The sequence below is a fragment of the Tachypleus tridentatus genome, unplaced genomic scaffold (genome assembly GCF_004210375.1).
Source record: "Tachypleus tridentatus isolate NWPU-2018 unplaced genomic scaffold, ASM421037v1 Hic_cluster_2, whole genome shotgun sequence".
Lineage (NCBI taxonomy): Eukaryota > Metazoa > Arthropoda > Merostomata > Xiphosura > Limulidae > Tachypleus > Tachypleus tridentatus.
In genome coordinates this window covers 51,703,329-51,726,467 of record NW_027467782.1, presented here as the reverse complement: position 1 = coordinate 51,726,467, position 23,139 = coordinate 51,703,329, and the positions used below count along the sequence as shown (strand labels likewise).

The following is a 23,139-nucleotide window of genomic DNA, read 5'->3' as shown; positions in this document are numbered from 1 at the left end:
GTTGTCACTGAAAACATTTACAATATGTACCATGTAAGAAAGTGTATTCCAGTGTTCCGTAATTTCGGGAATTTTTTATCTTGTGAAGACAAAAGCATTATGGTGAAATAAATTTCCGTTATTTTCTCTAACTAACTAGTTACAGTGTCAAGCTTTCACCAATACGGTTTTTTTTGTAATATTTTAACATTAACATGAACTCGTTTTTATAATATAAATATTTAATTTTCAGTTTCACTCCAGAACCACAGTCAGAAACGTCCACAGAACTTCTTCGTTTTGCTAAACGAGTTGCTTCCACAGGAGAAGTACTGAATGTTAGCGATCCCATCAAGGTTAGTGCAGGGTAACATTAAAATATTAGCCTTGAAAGTGTTTCTTCCACTGGTATTACTGAGTATAGTAATACAGTAAAACAGTAATTACATTTACTGTATAGTAATACTCAGTAAAAAGTTTCGTCTGTTCTATACACGTACTTGTATCTCCGACTGAAGTGTCGTCTGTTCTATGCACGTACTTGTATCTCTGACTGAAGTGTCTTCTGGTCTATACACGTACTTGTATCTCTGACTGAAGTGTCTTCTGTTCTATACACGTACTTGTATCTCGGACTAAAGTGTCTTCTGGTCTATACACGTACTTGTATCTCGGACTGAAGTGTCTTCTGTTCTATACACGTACTTGTATCTCCGACTGAAGTGTCTTCTGGTCTATACACGTACTTGTATCTTTGACTGAAGTGTCTTCTGTTCTATACACGTACTTGTATCTCTGACTGAAGTGTCTTCTGTTCTATACACGTACTTGTATCTCCGACTGAAGTGTCTTCTGTTCTATACACGTACTTGTATCTCCGACTGAAGTGTCCTCTGTTCTATACACGTACTTGTATCTCCGACTGAAGTGTCTTCTGGTCTATACACGTACTTGTATCTCCGACTGAAGTGTCTTCTGTTCTATACACGTACTTGTATCTCCGACTGAAGTGTCTTCTGGTCTATACACGTACTTGTATCTCTGACTGAAGTGTCTTCTGGTCTATACACGTACTTGTATCTCTGACTGAAGTGTCTTCTGGTCTATACACGTACTTGTATCTCTGACTGAAGTGTCTTCTGGTCTATACACGTACTTGTATCTCCGACTGAAGTGTCTTCTGTTCTATACACGTACTTGTATCTCTGACTGAAGTGTCTTCTGTTCTATACACGTACTTGTATCTTCGACTGTAGTGTCTTCTGTTCTATACACGTACTTGTATATTTGATTGGAGTGTTTTTAAGGTATTTATTGTTTGAGAAATTATTAACAGAAATATCCTTACCTCTTGAAAAATACGCCATTTTTATCCAAACAGAGAATAATACTTTGAATAATATATTTAATGTTAAAACACAGTTGATTATTTGTTTAATAACCAAATGGGGAAGAAGAACATTATTAACTTGACATATACTGTTTTCTTTTAATAGCCTTAAATACCTTCCAGTTTCATTACGAAGAACAAAAGCTACGTGGCTACCAAGTTGTCTAAATAGCTATTTTGATTGTTTAGAATACGGTAAAATTAAGTTATACTAATAAACTATGTTTTAGAAAGGTATTTGGTACTTTGTTTCACAATACATCTTTCGTAATTTTTGTCTTTCATTGTTTTTTGGAAAGTTTAGTGTGCAATTTCGCTCAAAGTTACGCGAGAGCTATCTGTCTAGTCGTCCCTAATTTAGTATTGAGTTACGTGAGAGCTATCTGCCTAGTCGTCCCTAATTTAGTATTGAGTCACGCCAGAGCTATCTGCCTAGTCGTCCATAATTTAGTATTGAGTTACGCCAGAGCTATCTGCCTAGTCGTCCCTAATTTAGTATTGAGTTACGTGAGAGCTATCTGCCTAGTCGTCCCTAATTTAGTATTGAGTCACGCCAGAGCTATCTGCCTAGTCGTCCCTAATTTAGTATTGAGTTACGTGAGAGCAATCTGTCTAGTCGTCCCTAATTTAGTATTGAGACACGCCAGAGCTATCTGCCTAGTCGTCCCTAATTTAGTATTGAGTTACGTGAGAGCTATCTGCCTAGTCGTCCCTAATTTAGTATTGAGTCACGCCAGAGCTATCTGCCTAGTCGTCCCTAATCTAGTATTGAGTTACGCCAGAGCTGTCTGCCTAGTCGTCCCTAATTTAGTATTGCAAGACTTGAGGTTATGTCATCACCACCCACTGCCAACATTTGGGCTACCCTTTTACCAACGAGTGGTGGGATCGACTGTCACATTATAACCTGAAAGATCGAGCATGTTTGGTGCGACGAGGAAGAATGTTCGTCCGACAACATCTGGTGTTTAACTTCCGCTGACAGTGACTTGTTTTAGATACAATATTTAAACCAGTCGTGTTAGAACGAATGTTAACAAGTGTGTGTGTGTGTTTTTAACGTAAAGCTAATAAATAATTGTATGTCTAGCAGTTTCGCAGTAACCTTGAATTTTTATTTTATATTCAGTGATTAAAAATGTATTTTCATTGTTAAGTCTGGTAGCAAATAAATAAACGTTCGGCATATGATTCTTATGGTCATCAGATGTACAGTTTTAGTGACAGTTTTTACTCATTTCAGATACCGGAAGACTCGGGTCGTCATATCCGGTCACTGTTATGTATGCCAGTCAGAGAAAGAAATTACAAAATAATTGGTAAATGTCATTTTAATGTCAGCACAAAAATTTGTTCATCACCTAATTCGATAATTTATCTTAATAATAATATTAATTATAATAGCTATTTTAAAAAGTTTCACCTATTATGGTGTTTAGAGTTTTAGAAGTATTTCAAATATTAAGAAATTACTTTATAGTTTAATAATTAATACTTAATCAAATGTATGCAAATGACAGTTTTAAAGTTGTAGTTATGTTCTTATTTTATCTTTTTTAGTTTAATAGAAATCCATTCGATAATTTTTTAAATGCAAAATTTTAAAAACATTTTCGTTTTCCAGGTGTCGCCACCATTATTAATCGAACAGACGGTCTTCTCTTCGACGAGAACGACGAACAACTATTTGAGGTTAATATTAATTGTCATTTTAAATAACCCGGATAAAGTTTTACAGCGGATACACGCCAGCAGTGTTTGCAAGTGTATTATTGGTAAAGATGTTAATAATAATTATCATGTTAAATAATCAGGATAAAGTTTTACAGTGGATACACGCTAGCAGTGTTTGCAAGTGTAAAGGTATGTTAGAATTTACGAGGAATACCAGGGACTATAACGAAATATTTGGTATTAAAAGTTATATCAGTTTTGGCTGACACATTGATGGACCATATCACCTGGTTAAAATATCATGGATTATCTTCCTATTTCCCTGTTTGTGTATTAAAGATATTTATTTGGCGTAAGATTATTTCCCTCAGGATCATTTGTACGAATTTCTACAAAGCCTTTTAATAACAGTCACGATTTTTCATATATTAACTGCTATAAAAAGGCTTATTTTGGTGTCACTAGAAAAAAAACTTCCCATTAAGTGATTCTACGTAAAATAGGAAGAACGAACGCACGTGTTTCTGTTTCAATATTATTTTACACGAATGTTTTGCGCAGTCATGGACTATTTTGTATTAAAATCATCACGTATTTCTTGTTTATAAATTATCTTCGTACGTAAGTTTAATCATGTTGAAATAAGGACCACGAGTTCTATTAGAATTCTATACAATGAAATTATAAAGTTAGTTAAGATGACAGCTTACGTACGAAGTTTAAAGGTTTGTGTTTTTCGTGGCTAAACCGGTGGCTGACGTAGAAAAATTAAAATTAATAGTGTTATCTATATTAAACCGATATCTCACCAAACTTACATGTTTTTCACATAGACTGATAGCTAACGTACTTTAATGTTAGTGTTCAACAATTAAAAGTGTATATTTCTCTTCTTCGATTCGAACTTAATCCCATCTAGTTCTGCGATCGGCCGCTTGGTGATTTTGTGTTAACGAAGTATTTTTTCATTCGTATGGCTTCATCTGACAGTAGCTGATCATAAAGGGTAATCACCTAGTTAATAGGTCGTGTCAGTCCTAGAGAAAGCCATAAGTACGTATTGCATAGAATGAACTTTAGAAGCTATGAATTCTTCTCCAGTATAAACGAACATCACACGTGTGCGACAACACGCATCGAGTAAAAGTGATTTATCTGCTATACGTTGTTAGTTTTATTGAAGATAAAACTATATTTATGTACGACGTCAAACCTCGAGAGGTCCATGTAAAAGTTATTTATCTGCTATACGTTGTTAGTTTTATTGAAGATAAAACTATATTTATGTACGACGTCAAACCTCGAGAGGTCCATGTAAAAGTTATTTATCTGCTTTACGTTATTAGTTTTAGTGGAGATCAAACTATATTTATGTACGACGTCAAACCTCGAGAGGTCCATGTAAAAGTGAATTCTCTGCTATACGTTATTAGTTTTATTGGAGATGAAACCATATTTCAAGTACGACCCAAACTTTGAGTAGCCCCTGTAAAAGTGATTTCTTTGCTCTGCTTGTTCAGGTGGTGAAAAGGGAAATAAATTAACCTGGATGTTTTAAACTTACTTTAGTGAATAGAATTGTTCAGAATCAGTTCTGCATGTAATTACCGACTGTCACCAAGATTACCATGATTTAGTTTATCAGTTCTGCATGTAAGTACCGACCGTCACCAAGATTACCATGATTTAGTTTATCAGTTCTGCATGTAAGTACTGACTGTCACCAAGATTACCATGATTCAGTTTATTAGTTCTGCATGTAAGTACCGACTGTCACCAAGATTACCATGATTTAGTCCATCAGTTCTGCATGTAAGTACCGACTGTCACCAAGATTACCATGATTTAGTTTATCAGTTCTGCATGTAAGTACCGACTGTCACCAAGATTACCATGATTTAGTCTCTCAGAGTTTGTCGAACATTATGTTTTTAAATTTTAATTAATTAATTAATTCCACACATTCTGTGGCTTCAATTGACACTATTAACGGAGACTTACTGACAAGGAATGATAAAATTGTGTTACAGAATAGTTTCCTTTCACATATTTTTGTGCTAAATTCTCTTTGTGATTAATTTCACCTAAAACATTGTTTCTAGGCTTTTACGTTATTCTGTGGACTTGGGATCAACAACACCCTCATGTATAGTGAGCTGGAAAAAGCTATGGCTCGTCAGAAAGTTGCGATTGAGGTGAGTGTTAATGATTTCTATTTGTGGTATATTTCGTTTTTGTCAAATATTTAAACGTTTACCCTCTGTAAAACCTAGCTTACCTATTTTAAGTTATCTCTTATCGTGCTGGTGTATTCCCCAAAGATATCAAGATAATTATTTTCATTAAGCCTAACGTGATTATTCTGTTACAGGTTATCTCTTATCATGCTACTATATTCCCAGGTAATATCAAGATAGTCTGTTATTAAGCCTAACTTGATTATTCTGTTACAGGTTATCTCTTATCATGCTACTTTATCCTCCGATAATATCAAGATAGTTTGTTATTAAGCCTAACTTGAATATTCTGTTACAGGTTATCTCTTATCATGCTACTATATTCCCAGGTAATATCAAGATAGTCTGTTATTAAGCCTAACTTGATTATTCTGTTACAGGTTATCTCTTATCATGCTACTTTATCCTCCGATAATATCAAGATAGTTTGTTATTAAGCCTAACTTGAGTATTCTGTTACAGGTTATCTCTTATCATGCTACGGCAACTCCCAAAGATATCAAGAAATACTTGGTAAGATTAAGCGTATTTCTTTACGTTTCCATTCAGTAATAACATGCACATTGAGGTTTCTGAAGTAAACTTGTGTCACAATATTATTGACAGAATATGAAATAACTTTAAAATGAGAGTAATATTTGTTTCTGTGTATATGAGACGTTATAATGTAGATGTCAAGAAATAACTAAAGTTGTAGAACAAATGTTTTACATTTCACTCAAATAAACGGTGAAATTCGTCTTTATTACCATATTATTGTTGTTTAAAGTTCTATAACTAACTATAGGAAAGCTGAGGAGAGAGGTATAAGAGACAAATGGTACATAAAAGCCATCACTTATTCGTATCAAAGTTAATTCCAACGGAGTTACAGTTACATGTTGATATCTCGCACCGTAAAGTACAAGCAGGAATACTATGCCCAGTAGTGGTAGTGTTGTTTCAGTCATGGTTCTCAAGAGTGAAATATCTTCGATGACAAGCGTGTAGAAATCAGAGTTTTGTCTGGCCAAGGATATTCCATGGGAAAATATTGTGGCAGTGCCTTTGGTAAGAACTTTTTTAAGACTTTCAAGCTGGCGCTGCCATTAATAGAAGTGGTCAAAGTGGAATACTGGAACTCTTCTAAAGCAAACTGAAGTATCTAAGGATGTGTTATTTACAGGATAGACAAAGGTCTAGTTTAGATACTGCCTACAACCTCATTGTAAATACTGGTGTAAATGTTATGTGGAGTAGAACAAATTACCTATTAGCATGAAATGGTCTCACTTTGTGTATAACTGCTCGAAAAACCCTGATGAGAAGAGGTAAGTGAGACAAAAGGTTGAAATGGACATTGGATAAATTAATCCACTCGTAATCAATGTACAACATCTATAGTGAAACATGATGGAGAATTAATACAAGTCTGACATTATCGGTGATCTAACAAAATTGATAGCACACTAGCTGCTGATGGGTACAGGTAGATTCTAATCTCAAGAAGCACTGTTCATCAGATGAGAATTCACGTTCCAGAAATAAGGTGATTTCAAGCATACAGTAAATGTGGTGAAACAATATCTTAGTCTGTACAAAGCCCTGATATAAACATTCTTAGGGATACACGGATTTATGTAAAAGTGGGAAAAGTAATTAAGTCAACCGGTAGAAATATGAGATGTACTACAAGGCGTGAGGAACAATATATGAGATGTACTACAAGGCGTGAGGGACAATGCATGAAATGTACTACAAGGCGTGAGGAACAATATATGAGATGTACTACAAGGCGTGAGGAACAATATATTAAATGTACTACAAGGCGTGAGAAACAATAAATGAGATGTTATACGAGGCGTGAGAAACAATATATGAGATGTACTACAAGGCGTGAGGAACAATATATGAGATGTACTACAAGGCGTGAGGAACAATATATGAGATGTACTACAAGGCGTGAGGAACAATATATGAGATGTACTACAAGGCATAAGGAACAACGTATGAGATGTACTACAAGACGTGATGAACAATATATGAGATGTACTACAAGGCATGAGGAACAATATATGAGATGTACTACAAGGCGTGAGAAACAATATATTAAATGTACTACAAGGCGTGAGAAACAATATATGAGATGTACTACAAGGCGTGAGGAACAATATATGAGATGTACTACAAGACGTGATGAACAATATCGTACATTGTATGGTGGCGTGAAAACTGTTGTGAAACGTAGTTACTTATTCTCCATGATATTGTTTTGTAACATTAATAAATCCATTAGCTAGTTACTCTTAACCATTGTAACACTTGCGTGTTTCAATAATTATTTATATCAGCATTTATATATTCATGTTTATAAATATCCAGGTTCCAGTTTACAAATATTTTTTTCTAAAAGTTAAACTGTATGTCGCTGAACGATAAATACGACCTAGAAGTAAGTAAATACAAAATCACAGAGTCGGTTGTGTTAAGCCTTGTTTGTTTACCATCCACTGATTTACACCTAAAATTATTAAGCCTAACCGAAAATGAAAGTTACTAACTTCTATCAAGAATGAAAGTCTTGATTTTATGTTTTTAGTTTAGGAAAGAGCAACTTTTTTCAACCAATGTTTTATAAACTTTGTTCTCTCCAGCACAAAACTAATTAAGGTATTATTTGTCGTAAGAAACATTATTAAGGCATTGCAAAGGACCTGCTAAGCCTCATAGCATTTAGTTATCTAAGTGCCTATAAATCCAGTCAACTGCTTAACAGCTTAGAGTTTATTAAAACAAATGTTTCGTAACAGTGGGAGTGTATGATAACATATTTGCACACTAGAGGGTGCTTTAGACACATGCCCTAATTGTGCAACAGCGAATGATTTTGTAAAACAACCTCGTACCAGTGAGGAACATTTGGACGATCAGTGTCAGACGAATTAAAACTTGGGACAGTACGTTTTGTCACGTGTTTTTCTCTGGTATGGTCAGATATTCTGAATGTATTTTTTACAACTGTTACGAAAACCGAAACACTTCTCATAATGGTCACGTGAATGAAGCCGAAATTGTTTATGACATTAACATAATAAAAAAATCGAAATATAACCGAAACTGTTTGTGATAGTCACGTAACAAAAAAAAAATCATTTTGTATAATAGCCACGTGAATATAGCTGAAATTTTGTTTATGATAGTCACGTGACAAAAATAGTTTATTATAATAATTGTCTATCTTTAACGTAAACTTCTGTTTTATTATTAGACAACACAAAGAAAGTATTATTACAATGGATGTAAAAACTCTCATCACTAACACATGTTATCTAGTTTCAACACTGATGTTTTATTGGTTAAGTTTATTCCTTAAAATAGTCGAAGTTGGTATAGATTAACTGGTTAACCATAAAGATATATACAGTTCATTTTAATGTTGCATTGATTCTAAGCATTAACCGAACCTACTAACGTGTTCTGTGTTATCTAATGAAAATATCACTTTGCCTCTAATTAACCAGGACCGTCAGGTGGCGCAGGTGAGCAGCTGGCAACTGAGAAGTACGAAGTTTGATGACTTCTCTTTGACATCAGATGAGATGGTGATAGCAGCTATCCAGATGTTCGAGGACTTGGATCTCTTATCAAAGTTCAATATTGACGAGACAGTGAGTATCAGAACACTAGTAGTTCGATAAAGATAGCCCTTCACTAGTACAGTGGTATGTCTCCGGAATTATAACGCTAAAATCAGAGGTTCGATTCCCCTCAGTGGGCTCAGCAGATAGCCCGATGTGGCTTTGTTATAAGAAAAACACAAACACAAACTCGATAAAGATGAAGTTTTATGTTGTGTGGAATCTAGAAAGCAAAGAAGACAAAAGGAGTTGTGGTTTAGTAACAACTGCTCTGAAAAATGTGAAGTGAAATACTTGCAATTGGGTGTCATTTAATAACTGTTGCAAGGAAATATTCTAATGTAAGGTACTTACAGTTGTGTGTAATCTAATAACTGTTGTTAAGGAACATTGTAATGTCTGATACGTGCAGTTGGGTGTAATTTAAAGCTGTTGTTAAGGAACAGTGTAATGTCAGTTACTTACAGTTTGGTGTAATTTAATAACTGTTATTAAGAAACATTGCAATGTAAGATACTGACAGTAGGGTGTAATGTAATAACTGTTGTTAGAAGACACTGTAATGTCAGTTACTTACAGTTTGGTGTAATTTAATAACTGTTATTAAGAAACATTATAATGTAAGATATTGACAGTAGGGTCTGATGTAATAACTCTTGTTAGAAGACATTGTAATGTCAGTACAGTTTGGTGTAATTTAATAACTGTTATTAAGAAACATTGTAATATAAGATACTGACAGTAGGGTGTAATGTAATAACTGTTGTTAGAAGACATTGTAATTTCAGAGACAGTTTGGTGTAATTTAATAACTGTTGTTAAGAAACATTGCAATGTAAGATACTGACAGTAGGGTGTAATGTAATAACTGTTGTTAGAAGACACTGTAATGTCAGTTACTTACAGTTTGGTGTAATTTAATAACTGTTATTAAGAAGCATTGTAATGTAAAGTACTTACAGTTGGGTGTAATGTAATAACTGTTGTTAGAAGTCATTGTAATGTCAAATACTTACAGTTTGGTGTAATTTAATAACTGTTATTAAGAAACATTGTAATGTAAGATACTGACAGTAGGGTGTAATGTAATAACTGTTGTTAGAATACATTGTAATTTCAGATACAGTTTGGTGTAATTTAATAACTGTTGTTAGAAGACATTGTAATGTCAGTTACTTACAGTTTCCTGTAATTTAATAACTGTTATTAAGAAACATTGTAATATAAGATACTGACAGTAGGGTGTAATGTAATAACTGTTGTTAGAAGTCATTGTAATGTCAGATACTTACAGTTTGGTGTAATTTAATAACTGTTATTAAGAAACATTGTAATGTAAGATATTGACAGTAGGGTGTAATGTAATAACTGTTGTTAGAAGACATTGTAATGTCAGTTACTTACAGTTTGGTGTAATTTAATAACTGTTATTAAGAAACATTGTAATGTAAGATACTGACAGTAGGGTGTAATGTAATAACTGTTGTTAGAATACATTGTAATGTCAGTTACTTACAGTTTGGTGTAATTTAATAACTGTTATTAAGAAACATTGTAATGTAAGATACTGACAGTAGGGTGTAATGTAATAACTGTTGTTAGAAGACACTGTAATGTCAGTTACTTACAGTTTGGTGTAATTTAATAACTGTTATTAAGAAGCATTGTGATGTAAGGTACTTACAGTTTGGTGTAATGTAATAACTGTTGTTAGAAGACATTGTAATTTCAGAGACAGTTTGGTGTAATTTAATAACTGTTGTTAAGAAACATTGCAATGTAAGATACTGACAGTAGGGTGTAATGTAATAACTGTTGTTAGAAGACACTGTAATGTCAGTTACTTACAGTTTGGTGTAATTTAATAACTGTTATTAAGAAGCATTGTAATGTAAAATACTTACAGTTGGGTGTAATGTAATAACTGTTGTTAGAAGTCATTGTAATGTCAGTTACTTACAGTTTGGTGTAATTTAATAACTGTTATTAAGAAACATTGTAATGTAAAGTACTTACAGTTGGGTGTAATGTAATAACTGTTGTTAGAAGTCATTGTAATGTCAGTTACTTACAGTTTGGTGTAATTTAATAACTGTTATTAAGAAGCATTGTAATGTAAAGTACTTACAGTTGGGTGTAATGTAATAACTGTTGTTAGAAGTCATTGTAATGTCAGTTACTTACAGTTTGGTGTAATTTAATAACTGTTCTTAGAAGACATTGTAATGTCAGTTACTTACAGTTTGGTGTAATTTAATAACTGTTATTAAGAAACATTGTAATGTAAGATACTGACAGTTGGGTGTAATTTAATAAGTGTTGTTAGAAGACACTGTAATGTCAGTTTGACGTAAGTTAACAAATGTTACTAGGAGACACTCTACTGTTAGTTGGATCTAAGCTAATAACTGTTAGTAGGAGACACTGTTAGTTGGATGTAAGTTAACAACTGTTACTAGGAGACACTAATGTTAGTTGGATGTAAGTTAACAACTGTTACTAGGAGACACTGTTAGTTGGATGTAAGTTAACAACTGTTAGTAGGAAACACTCCAATGTCAGTTGGATGTAAGTTAATAACTGTTAGTAGGAAACACTCCAATGTCAGTTGGATGTAAGTTAACAACTGTTACTAGGAGACACTCGAATGTTAGTTGGATGTAAGTTAACAACTGTTAGTAGGAAACACTCCAATGTCAGTTGGATGTAAGTTAATAACTGTTAGTAGGAGACACTCTAATGTTAGTTGGATGTAAGTTAATAACTGTTAGTAGGAGACACTCTAATGTTAGATGCATGTAAGTTAATAACTGTTAGTAGGAAACACTCCAATGTCAGTTGGATGTAAGTTAATAACTGTTAGTAGGAGACACTCTAATGTTAGTTGGATGTAAGTTAATAACTGTTAGTAGGAGACACTCTAATGTTAGTTGGATGTAAGTTAATAACTGTTAGTACGGAACACTCTACTGTTAGTTGGATGTAAGTTAATAAATGTTATTAGAGACACTATAATGTTAATTGGATGTAAGTTTATAACTGTTACTGGAGACACTCAGATGTTAGTTGAATGTAATTTAACAACTGTTACTAGGAGACACTCTAATATTAGTTGGATGTAAGTTAATAACTGTTACAAGAAACACTCTGATGTTAGTTGGATGTAAGTTTATGACTGTTACTAGACACTCTGGTGTTAGTTGGATGTAAGATTATAACTGTTACTGGAGACACTCAGATGTTAGTTGGATGTAAGTTAACAACTGTTACTAGGAGACACTCTAATATTAGTTGGATGTAAGTTAATAACTGTTACTAGAAACACTCTGATGTTAGTTGCATGTAAGTTAATAACTGTTAGTAGGAGACGCTCTAATGTTAGTTGGATGTAAGTTATTAACTGTTAGTAGGAGACACTTTAATGTTAGTTGGATGTAAGTTAATAACTGTTACTATGGGATACTCTAATGTTAGATGTATGTAAGTTAACAACTGTTACTAGGAGACACTCTGATGTTAGTTGTATGTAAGTTTATAACTGTTACTGGAGAGACTCTGATGTTAGTTGCATGTAAGTTAATAACTGTTACTGGAGACGCTCTGATGTTAGATGGATGTAAGTTTATAATTGTTACTAGACACTCTGATGTTAGTTGAATGTAAGTTTACAAGTGTTACTGGAGACACTCTGGTGTTAGTTGGATGTAAGTTTATAACTGTTACTGGAGACACTCTGGTGTTAGTTGGATGTAAGTTTATAACTGTTACTAGACACTCTGGTGTTAGTTGGATGTAAGTTTATAACTGTTACTAGAATACACTCTGATGTTAGTTGGATGTAAGTTTATAACTGTTACTAGACACTCTGATGTTAGTTGGATGTAAGTTAGTAACTGTTACTAGACACTCTGATGTTAGTTGGATGTAAGTTATTAACTGTTACGAGACACTCTTATGTTAGTTGGATGTAAGTTTATAACTGTTACTAGAGACACTGAAGTTAGTTGGATGTAAGTTTATAACTGTTACTAGACACTCTGCTGTTAGTTGGATGTAAGTTATAAACTGTTACTAGACACTCTGATGTTAGTTGGATGTAAGTTTATAACTGTTACTGGAGACACTCTGATGTTAGTTGGATGTAAGTTTATAACTGTTACTGGAGACACTCTGATGTTAGTTGGATGTAAGTTATAAACTGTTACTAGACACTCTGATGTTAGTTGAATGTAAGTTTACAAGTGTTACTGGAGACACTCTGGTGTTAGTTGGATGTAAGTTTATAACTGTTACTGGAGACACTCTGGTGTTAGTTGGATGTAAGTTTATAACTGTTACTAGACACTCTGATGTTAGTTGGATGTAAGTTATTAACTGTTGCGAGACACTCTTATGTTAGTTGGATGTAAGTTTATAACTGTTACTGGAGACACTGAAGTTAGTTGGATGTAAGTTTATAACTGTTACTGGAGACACTCTGATGTTAGTTGGATGTAAGTATATAACTGTTACTGGAGACACTAATGTTAGTTAAATGTAAGTTTATAACTGTTACTGAAGACACTCTGATGTTAGTTGCATGTAAGTTAATAACTGTTACTGGAGACGCTCTGATGTTAGATGGATGTAAGTTTATAACTGTTACTGGAGACACTCTGATGTTAGTTGGATGTAAGTTTATAACTGTTACTGGAGACACTCTGAAGTTAGTTGGATGTAAGTTTATAACTGTTACTGGAGATACTCTGGTGTTTGTTGGATGTAAGTTTATAACTGTTACTGAAGACACTCTGGTGTTAGTTGGATGTAAGTTTATAACTGTTACTAGACACTCTGATGTTAGTTGGATGTAAGTTTATAACTGTTACTGGAGACACTCTGATGTTAGTTGGATGTAGGTTTATAACTGTTACTGGAGACACTCTGGTGTTAGTTGGATGTAAGTTTATAACTGTGACTGGAGACACTCTGGTGTTAGTTGGATGTAAGTTATTAACTGTTACGAGACACTCTTATGTTAGTTGGATGTAAGTTATAAACTGTTACTAGACACTCTGATGTTAGTTGGATGTAAGTTTATAACTGTTACTGGAGACACTGAAGTTAGTTGGATGTAAGTTTATAACTGTTACTGGAGACTCTCTGATGTTAGTTGGATGTAAGTATATAACTGTTACTGGAGACACTAATGTTAGTTAAATGTAAGTTTATAACTGTTACTGGAGACACTCTGATGTTAGTTGCATGTAAGTTAATAACTGTTACTGGAGACGCTCTGATGTTAGATGGATGTAAGTTTATAACTGTTACTAGACACTCTGATGTTAGTTGCATGTAAGTTTATAACTGTTAGTGGAGACACTCTGCTGTTAGTTGGATGTAAGTTATAAACTGTTACTAGACACTCTGATGTTAGTTGGATGTAAGTTTATAACTGTTACTGGAGACACTCTGATGTTAGTTGAATGTAAGTTTACAAGTGTTACTGGAGACACTCTGGTGTTAGTTGGATGTAAGTTTATAACTGTTACTGGAGACACTCTGGTGTTAGTTGGATGTAAGTTTATAACTGTTACTAGACACTCTGGTGTTAGTTGGATGTAAGTTTATAACTGTTACTAGGATACACTCTGATGTTAGTTGGATGTAAGTTAATAACTGTTACTAGACACTCTGATGTTAGTTGGATGTAAGTTATTAACTGTTACGAGACACTCTTATGTTAGTTGGATGTAAGTTTATAACTGTTACTGGAGACACTAATGTTAGTTAAATGTAAGTTTATAACTGTTACTGGAGACACTCTGATGTTAGTTGGATGTAAGTTAATAACTGTTACTAGACACTCTGATGTTAGTTGGATGTAAGTTTATAACTGTTACTGGAGACACGCTGAAGTTAGTTGGATGTAAGTTTATAACTGTTACTGGAGATACTCTGGTGTTTGTTGGATGTAAGTTTATAACTGTTACTGAAGACACTCTGGTGTTAGTTGGATGTAGGTTTATAACTGTTACTGGAGACACTCTGGTGTTAGTTGGATGTAAGTTTATAACTGTGACTGGAGACACTCTGGTGTTAGTTGGATGTAAGTTTGTAACTGTTACTAGAAACTCTGATGTTAGTTAGATGTAAGTTTATAACTGTTACTAGAGACTCTGATGTTAGTTGGATGTAAGTTTATAACTGTTACTAGGAGACACTCTGATGTTAGTTGGATGTAAGTTATAAACTGTTACTAGATGCTCTGGTGTTAGTTGGATGTAGGTTTATAACTGTTACTGGAGACACTCTGGTGTTATTTGGATGTAAATTTATAACTGTTACTGGAGACACTCTGGTGTTAGTTGGATGTAAGTTTATAACTGTTACTAGACACTCTGGTGTTAGTTGGATGTAAGTTTATAACTGTTACTAGAATACACTCTGATGTTAGTTGGATGTAAGTTTATAACTGTTACTAGACACTCTGATGTTAGTTGGATGTAAGTTAGTAACTGTTACTAGACACTCTGATGTTAGTTGGATGTAAGTTATTAACTGTTACGAGACACTCTTATGTTAGTTGGATGTAAGTTTATAACTGTTACTAGAGACACTGAAGTTAGTTGGATGTAAGTTTATAACTGTTACTAGACACTCTGCTGTTAGTTGGATGTATGTTTATAACTGTTACTGGAGACACTCTGATGTTAGTTGGATGTAAGTTTATAACCGTTACGAGACAATCTCATGTTAGTTGGATGTAAGTTTATAACTGTTACTAGAGACACTGAAGTTAGTTGGATGTAAGTTTATAACTGTTACTAGACACTCTGCTGTTAGTTGGATGTAAGTTTATAACTGTTACTGGAGACACTCTGATGTTAGTTGGATGTATGTTTATAACTGTTACTGGAGACACTCTGATGTTAGTTGCATGTAAGTTAATAACTGTTACTGGAGACGCTCTGATGTTAGATGGATGTAAGTTTATAACTGTTACTAGGCACTCTGATGTTAGTTGGATGTAAGTTATAAACTGTTACTAGACACTCTGATGTTAGTTGGATGTAAGTTTATAACTGTTACTGGAGACACTGATGTTAGTTGGATGTAAGTTTATAACTGTTACTGGAGACACTCTGATGTTAGTTGAATGTAAGTTTACAAGTGTTACTGGAGACACTCTGGTGTTAGTTGGATGTAAGTTTATAACTGTTACTGGAGACACTCTGGTGCTAGTTGGATGTAAGTTTATAACTGTTACTAGACACTCTGGTGTTAGTTGGATGTAAGTTTATAACTGTTACTAGGATACACTCTGATGTTAGTTGGATGTAAGTTATTAACTGTTACGAGACACTCTTATGTTAGTTGGATGTAAGTTTATAACTGTTACTGGAGACACTAATGTTAGTTAAATGTAAGTTTATAACTGTTACTGGAGACACTCTGATGTTAGTTGGATGTAAGTTTATAACTGTTACTGGAGACACTCTGATGTTAGTTGGATGTAAGTTATTAACTGTTACTAGACACTCTGATGTTAGTTGGATGTAAGTTTATAACTGTTACTGGAGACACTCTGAAGTTAGTTGGATGTAAGTTTATAACTGTTACTGGAGATACTCTGGTGTTTGTTGGATGTAAGTTTATAACTCTTACTGAAGACACTCTGGTGTTAGTTGGATGTAAGTTTATAACTGTTACTGGAGACACTCTGGTGTTAGTTGGATGTAAGTTTATAACTGTGACTGGAGACACTCTGGTGTTAGTTGGATGTAAGTTTGTAACTGTTACTAGAAACTCTGATGTTAGTTAGATGTAAGTTTATAACTGTTACTAGAGACTCTGATGTTAGTTGGATGTAAGTTTATAACTGTTACTAGGAGACACTCTGATGTTAGTTGGATGTAAGTTATAAACTGTTACTAGATGCTCTGGTGTTAGTTGGATGTAGGTTTATAACTGTTACTGGAGACACTCTGGTGTTATTTGGATGTAAATTTATAACTGTTACTGGAGGCACTCTGGTGTTAGTTGGATGTAAGTTTATAACTGTTACTGGAGACACTCTGATGTTAGTTGAATGTAAGTTTACAACTGTTACTGGAGACACTCTGGTGTTAGTTGGATGTAAGTTTATAACTGTTACTGGAGACACTCTGGTGTTAGTTGGATGTAAGTTTATAACTGTTACTAGACACTCTGGTGTTAGTTGGATGTAAGTTTATAACTGTTACTAGGATACACTCTGATGTTAGTTGGATGTAAGTTTATAACTGTTACTAGACACTCTGATGTTAGTTGGATGTAAGTTAATAACTGTTACTAGACACTCTGATGTTAGTTGGATGTAAGTTATTAACTGTTACGAGACACTCTTATGTTAGTTGGATGCAAGTTTATAACTGTTACTGGAGACACTCTGATGTTAGTTGGATGTAAGTTAATAACTGTTACTAGACACTCTGATGTTAGTTGGATGTAAGTTTATAACTGTTACTGGAGACACTCTGATGTTAGTTGGATGTAAGTTATTAACTGTTACTAGACACTCTGATGTTAGTTGGTTGTAAGTTTATAACTGTTACTGGAGACACTGAAGTTAGTTGGATGTAAGTTTATAACTGTTACTGGAGATACTCTGGTGTTTGTTGGATGTAAGTTTATAACTGTTACTGAAGACACTCTGGTGTTAGTTGGATGTAGGTTTATAACTGTTACTGGAGACACTCTGGTGTTAGTTGGATGTAAGTTTATAACTGTGACTGGAGACACTCTGGTGTTAGTTGGATGTAAGTTTGTAACTGTTACCAGAAACTCTGATGTTAGTTAGATGTAAGTTTATAACTGTTACTAGAGACTCTGATGTTAGTTGGATGTAAGTTTATAACTGTTACTAGGAGACACTCTGATGTTAGTTGGATGTAAGTTTATAACTGTTACTGAAGACACTCTGATGTTAGTTGGATGTAAGTTAACAATTGTTGGTAGGAGACACTCTAATGTTTGTTAGATGTAAGTTAATAACTGTTAGTAGGAAACACTCCAATGTCAGTTGGATGTAAGTTAATAACTGTTAGTATGGGATACTCTAATGTTAGATGTATGTAAGTTAATAACTGTTACTGGAGACACTCTGGTGTTAGTTGGATATAAGTTTATAACTGTTACTGGAGACACTCTGGTGTTAGTTGGATGTAAGTTAATAACTGTTACTAGACACTCTGATGTTAGTTGGATGTAAGTTTATAACTGTTACTGGAGACACTCTGATGTTAGTTGGATGTAAGTTATTAACTGTTACTAGACACTCTGATGTTAGTTGGTTGTAAGTTTATAACTGTTACTGGAGACACTCTGAAGTTAGTTGGATGTAAGTTTATAACTGTTACTGGAGATACTCTGGTGTTTGTTGGATGTAAGTTTATAACTGTTACTGAAGACACTCTGGTGTTAGTTGGATGTAGGTTTATAACTGTTACTGGAGACACTCTGGTGTTAGTTGGATGTAAGTTTATAACTGTGACTGGAGACACTCTGGTGTTAGTTGGATGTAAGTTTGTAACTGTTACCAGAAACTCTGATGTTAGTTAGATGTAAGTTTATAACTGTTACTAGAGACTCTGATGTTAGTTGGATGTAAGTTTATAACTGTTACTAGGAGACACTCTGATGTTAGTTGGATGTAAGTTATAAACTGTTACTAGATGCTCTGGTGTTAGTTGGATGTAGGTTTATAACTGTTACTGGAGACACTCTGGTGTTATTTGGATGTAAATTTATAACTGTTACTGGAGGCACTCTGGTGTTAGTTGGATGTAAGTTTATAACTGTTACTGGAGACACTCTGGTGTTAGTTGGATGTAAGTTTATAACTGTTACTGGAGACACTGGTGTTAGTTGGATGTAAGTTTATAACTGTTACTGAAGACACTCTGATATTAGTTGGATGTAAGTTAATAACTGTTACTGGAGACACTCTGATGTTAGATGGATGTAAGTTTATAACTGTTACTAGACACTCTGATGTTAGTTGGATGTAAGTTAACAATTGTTGGTAGGAGACACTCTAATGTTTGTTAGATGTAAGTTAATAACTGTTAGTAGGAAACACTCCAATGTCAGTTGGATGTAAGTTAATAACTGTTAGTATGGGATACTCTAATGTTAGATGTATGTAAGTTAATAACTGTTACTGGAGACACTCTGGTGTTAGTTGGATATAAGTTTATAACTGTTACTGGAGACACTCTGGTGTTAGTTGGATGTAAGTTATTAACTGTTACTAGACACTCTGATGTTAGTTGGATGGAAATTTATAACTCTTACTAGACAGTCTGATGTTAGTTGGATGTAAGTTTATAACTGTTAGTGGAGACACTTTAGTGTTAGTTGGATGTTTTCTACATTTTTAATACCTTGTGTTTTGACCTCCATTAATGAAGAGAAATTTACCATATTTCGATTTAACAGTAAACAAAAATATTTGAGTCACAACATTTATTTTTACATCTTCTCTGGATGTTATTATGATAAAACATGTTCCGATACATTACGTATGTGTGTTTTCACACTGTATTACAGGCACTTTGTCTGTTTCTTACAACTGTGAGAAAGAACTACCGAAATATACCGTACCACAACTGGCGTCATGCCTTCAACGTCGCTCAGGTTTTCTTCTCAATCTTAGTGGTAGGTTTTTTTTTTATTTACAAAACCCAAAGTTGCTGATTTACACCATGCAAGTTCTCCAACTCTATAAGTCAGAGCATTCTTTAAATTGTAATTAGTTATATAGAAACTGATATATATAGAAAATAATATATATTATTATTAATTTACGTTTCTACAGTAATACAAATAAATAAATTACGAAGTAGTAAAGTGACTAATTTCATATTCTGACCACTCATTGTCATAATAGGAATCTAATAATAATTACACTATACCAAGTGTGGTTTATTGAGACATTGTTATGAATTCTATTGCATTGTAAATAGTTGGTATCAACTACTTACCTAATTTCTTTTAACCTCTCACATAGTTCGTACTAACCACTTAATTAGTTTCTAGTAACCTCTCATATAGTTTGTACTAACCACTTAATTAGTTTTTATTAACCTTTCACATAGTTCGTACTAACCACTTAATTAGTTTCTATTAACCTCTCACATAGTTTGTACCAACCACTTAATTAGTTTCTATTAACCTCTCACATAGTTTGTACCAACCACTTAATTAGTTTCTATTAACCTCTCATATAGTTTGTACTAACCACTTAATTAGTTTCTATTAATCTCTCATATAGTTTGTACTAACCACTTAATTAGTTTCTATTAACCTCTCATATAGTTTGTACTAACCACTTAATTAGTTTCTATTAACCTCTCACATAGTTTGTACTAACCACTTAATTAGTTTATATCAACCTGTCACATAGTTTTTACTAATCACTTAATTAATTTCTATTAACCTCTCAAAGAGTTGGTGGTAGGTGGTGATGACTAGCAGCCTTACACTGCTAAATTAGTTACGGCTAGCGCAGATAGCCCTCGAGTAGCTTTGCACGAATTTCAAAACAAACAAACAAGTTTGTACTAACCAATTACTTAGTTTCTATTAATCTCTCTATTAGTTTGTATAAATTTATTACTCAGTTAATATCAGAAAATATTATAGTTTTATTTCCAGTATAAACTAGATTGCAATACTTTTACCTCAACTGGGTCTGTATGTTATATTTCAGAACTGTGGACTCAAGTCTATCCTGACAGAACTGGAAGTACTGGGAATGATGGTTGGTTGTCTGTGTCACGATCTGGACCACAGAGGAACAAATAATGCATTCCAAGAAAAGTGAGAGTTCAATTAGATTTCATTTGACGAATATAATAAACCACATAGAAATTATTGTTGACTTTGCCGTGTATATTATAATTTATTGTTTACTATGCCATCCATATTTTAATTCATTGTTTACTATACCATCTATATTTTAATGCATTGTTCACTTTGCCATCCATATTTTAATTTATTGTTTACTATGCCATCCATATTTTAATTTATTGTTTACCATGCCATCCATATTTTAATTCATTGATTACTACACTATGCATATTTTAATTTATTGTTTACTGTGCCATTCATAATTTGCTTTATTGTTTACTATGCCATCCATATTTTAATTTATTGTTTACTATACTGTGTATATTTTAATTTATTGTTTACTATACTATGTATATTTTAATTTATTGTTCACTATACTGTGTATATTTTAATTCATTGTTTACTATACTATATATATTTTAATTTATTGTTCACTATACTGTGTATATTTTAATTCATTGTTTACTATACTATATATATTTTAATTTATTGTTCACTATACTGTGTATATTTTAATTCATTGTTTACTATACTATATATATTTTAATTTATTGTTTACTATGCCATCTATATATTGATTTATTATTTACTATGTCATCTATATATTAACTTATTGTTCACTTTGCCATCCATATTTTAATTCATTGTTCACTACACCATCTATATTTATTGCACCATGTAGAAGTGGCTCAGCTTTGGCTCTCCTGTATGGAAATAAAGCAACAATGGAACAACACCACTTTAACCACGCTGTTATGATTTTATCGAGTGAAGTAAGGACTTTTTAATTTAACTATAGCAAATAATAACAAACTTATTTGTCATCACAACAAATATTAAATGTTGCTATAATATATTTATTATGTGAAATGTTATTTTACTTTCAAACCAGTGTTGCTATGGTAAATATTTGTCATAATAGAATATCGTATCCCTGTTATCTGACTTCAAGAACAGCTATAGAATCTTTCTTTTTATATCACATTATTGTTCTGTGACAAAAATAATCTCTTCCAGTGCATGATTTGTTTGTAAACTATAAAAAGTATATGATCAATTATATTGTATTTATCATACGAATGCTACGAACTGCCCTTCATTGGAATATTTTGGGAACAACCTGACAACTTTCGAACACAGTATATTTTGGTTAAATATCATGTAAATGTTTACACTGAAAGCATCAGAAGCTTAAGGATATATTGGAACTTATTTCTTCTTGTGTTTTATTTGTGAAAGGGACACAACATCTTTGAATCTCTGAGTTCTGATGACTACAGCAGAGTTATGAATGTTCTGAAGAATGCCATACTGGCTACAGATCTTTCTACCTACTTCCAGTAAGAAAATCTCAAGTGTGATAGAGAAAAGGATTAGAAACCTTGTCTTTTAGTATAAATATATCTTAATAGATTCTGTTTAATTTATGTAGCAAATAGATATGAAACTAGTACAAGTATAACCATCTTCAGACAGAACAAGACTTGGATATAAGAGCATCATTGCAATGAACACATATCTCACAATTTTGGTTAAAGTTCAATTAGTTTATAAGAAGTTAAACTCTGCCTCTCATACACAGTGTATTTGTTGCTGAGTGCCAACCCCACAGTGGGCTACCTGTACTGTGCCATCATAGGTATCGAAACCTGAATCTTATCATCATAAACCTTACAAGATACAATTTAGTGATGCATATAAAGTAGAAAATATTCCACATTTGGGTAAAAATATAATTTCTCAACAGTATACAATAATTCATATTACACTTATTTTTATATATGTATCACACACCATGTTGGTGAAACAACAACACTATACAATATTGTACTACCTTATATACACCTATATAGCACAGGTTACTTGTGTAACAACAACACTATACAATATTGTACTACCTTATATACACCTATATAGCACAGGTTACTTGTGTAACAACAACACTATACAATATTGTACTACCTTATATACATATATATAACACAGATTACTTGTGTAACAACAATACTATACAATATTGTACTACCTTATATACACCTATATAACACAGATTAGTTGTGGAACAAGAATACTATACAATATTGTACTACCTTATATACACCTATATAACTCAGATTACTTGTGCAACAACAATACTATACAATATTGTACTACCTTATATACACCTATATAACACAGATTACTTGTGGAACAACAATACTATACAATATTGTACTACCTTATATACACCTATATAGCACAGGTTACTTGTGGAACAACAATACTATACAATATTGTACTACCTTATATACACCTATATAGCACAGGTTACTTGTGGAACAACAATACTATACAATATTGTACTAGCTTATATACATATATATAACAC

At 33.2% G+C, this 23,139-nt stretch overlaps 1 protein-coding gene across 4 annotated transcripts in view; it reads left to right on the top strand.

The window, feature by feature from the left end:
* Nucleotides 1–22,122, top strand: part of LOC143242887 (dual 3',5'-cyclic-AMP and -GMP phosphodiesterase 11A-like) — a 103,773-nt gene extending 81,651 nt beyond the window's left edge. For 2 of the 4 annotated variants that reach the window (XM_076486490.1, XM_076486489.1), the window contains exons 7-16: nucleotides 233–335; nucleotides 2,613–2,688; nucleotides 2,994–3,061; nucleotides 5,146–5,238; nucleotides 5,743–5,793; nucleotides 8,781–8,927; nucleotides 19,470–19,577; nucleotides 20,632–20,741; nucleotides 21,454–21,544; nucleotides 22,011–22,122. In XM_076486490.1, coding sequence (XP_076342605.1) covers nucleotides 233–335; nucleotides 2,613–2,688; nucleotides 2,994–3,061; nucleotides 5,146–5,238; nucleotides 5,743–5,793; nucleotides 8,781–8,927; nucleotides 19,470–19,577; nucleotides 20,632–20,741; nucleotides 21,454–21,544; nucleotides 22,011–22,115 — 952 coding nt within the window. In that variant the 3' untranslated portion in view covers nucleotides 22,116–22,122. The remainder of the gene's footprint in view (nucleotides 1–232; nucleotides 336–2,612; nucleotides 2,689–2,993; nucleotides 3,062–5,145; nucleotides 5,239–5,742; nucleotides 5,794–8,780; nucleotides 8,928–19,469; nucleotides 19,578–20,631; nucleotides 20,742–21,453; nucleotides 21,545–22,010) is intronic. The other 2 variants (XM_076486491.1, XM_076486492.1) reach the window with 2 other exon arrangements.
* Nucleotides 22,123–23,139: the final 1,017 nt, after the last annotated feature.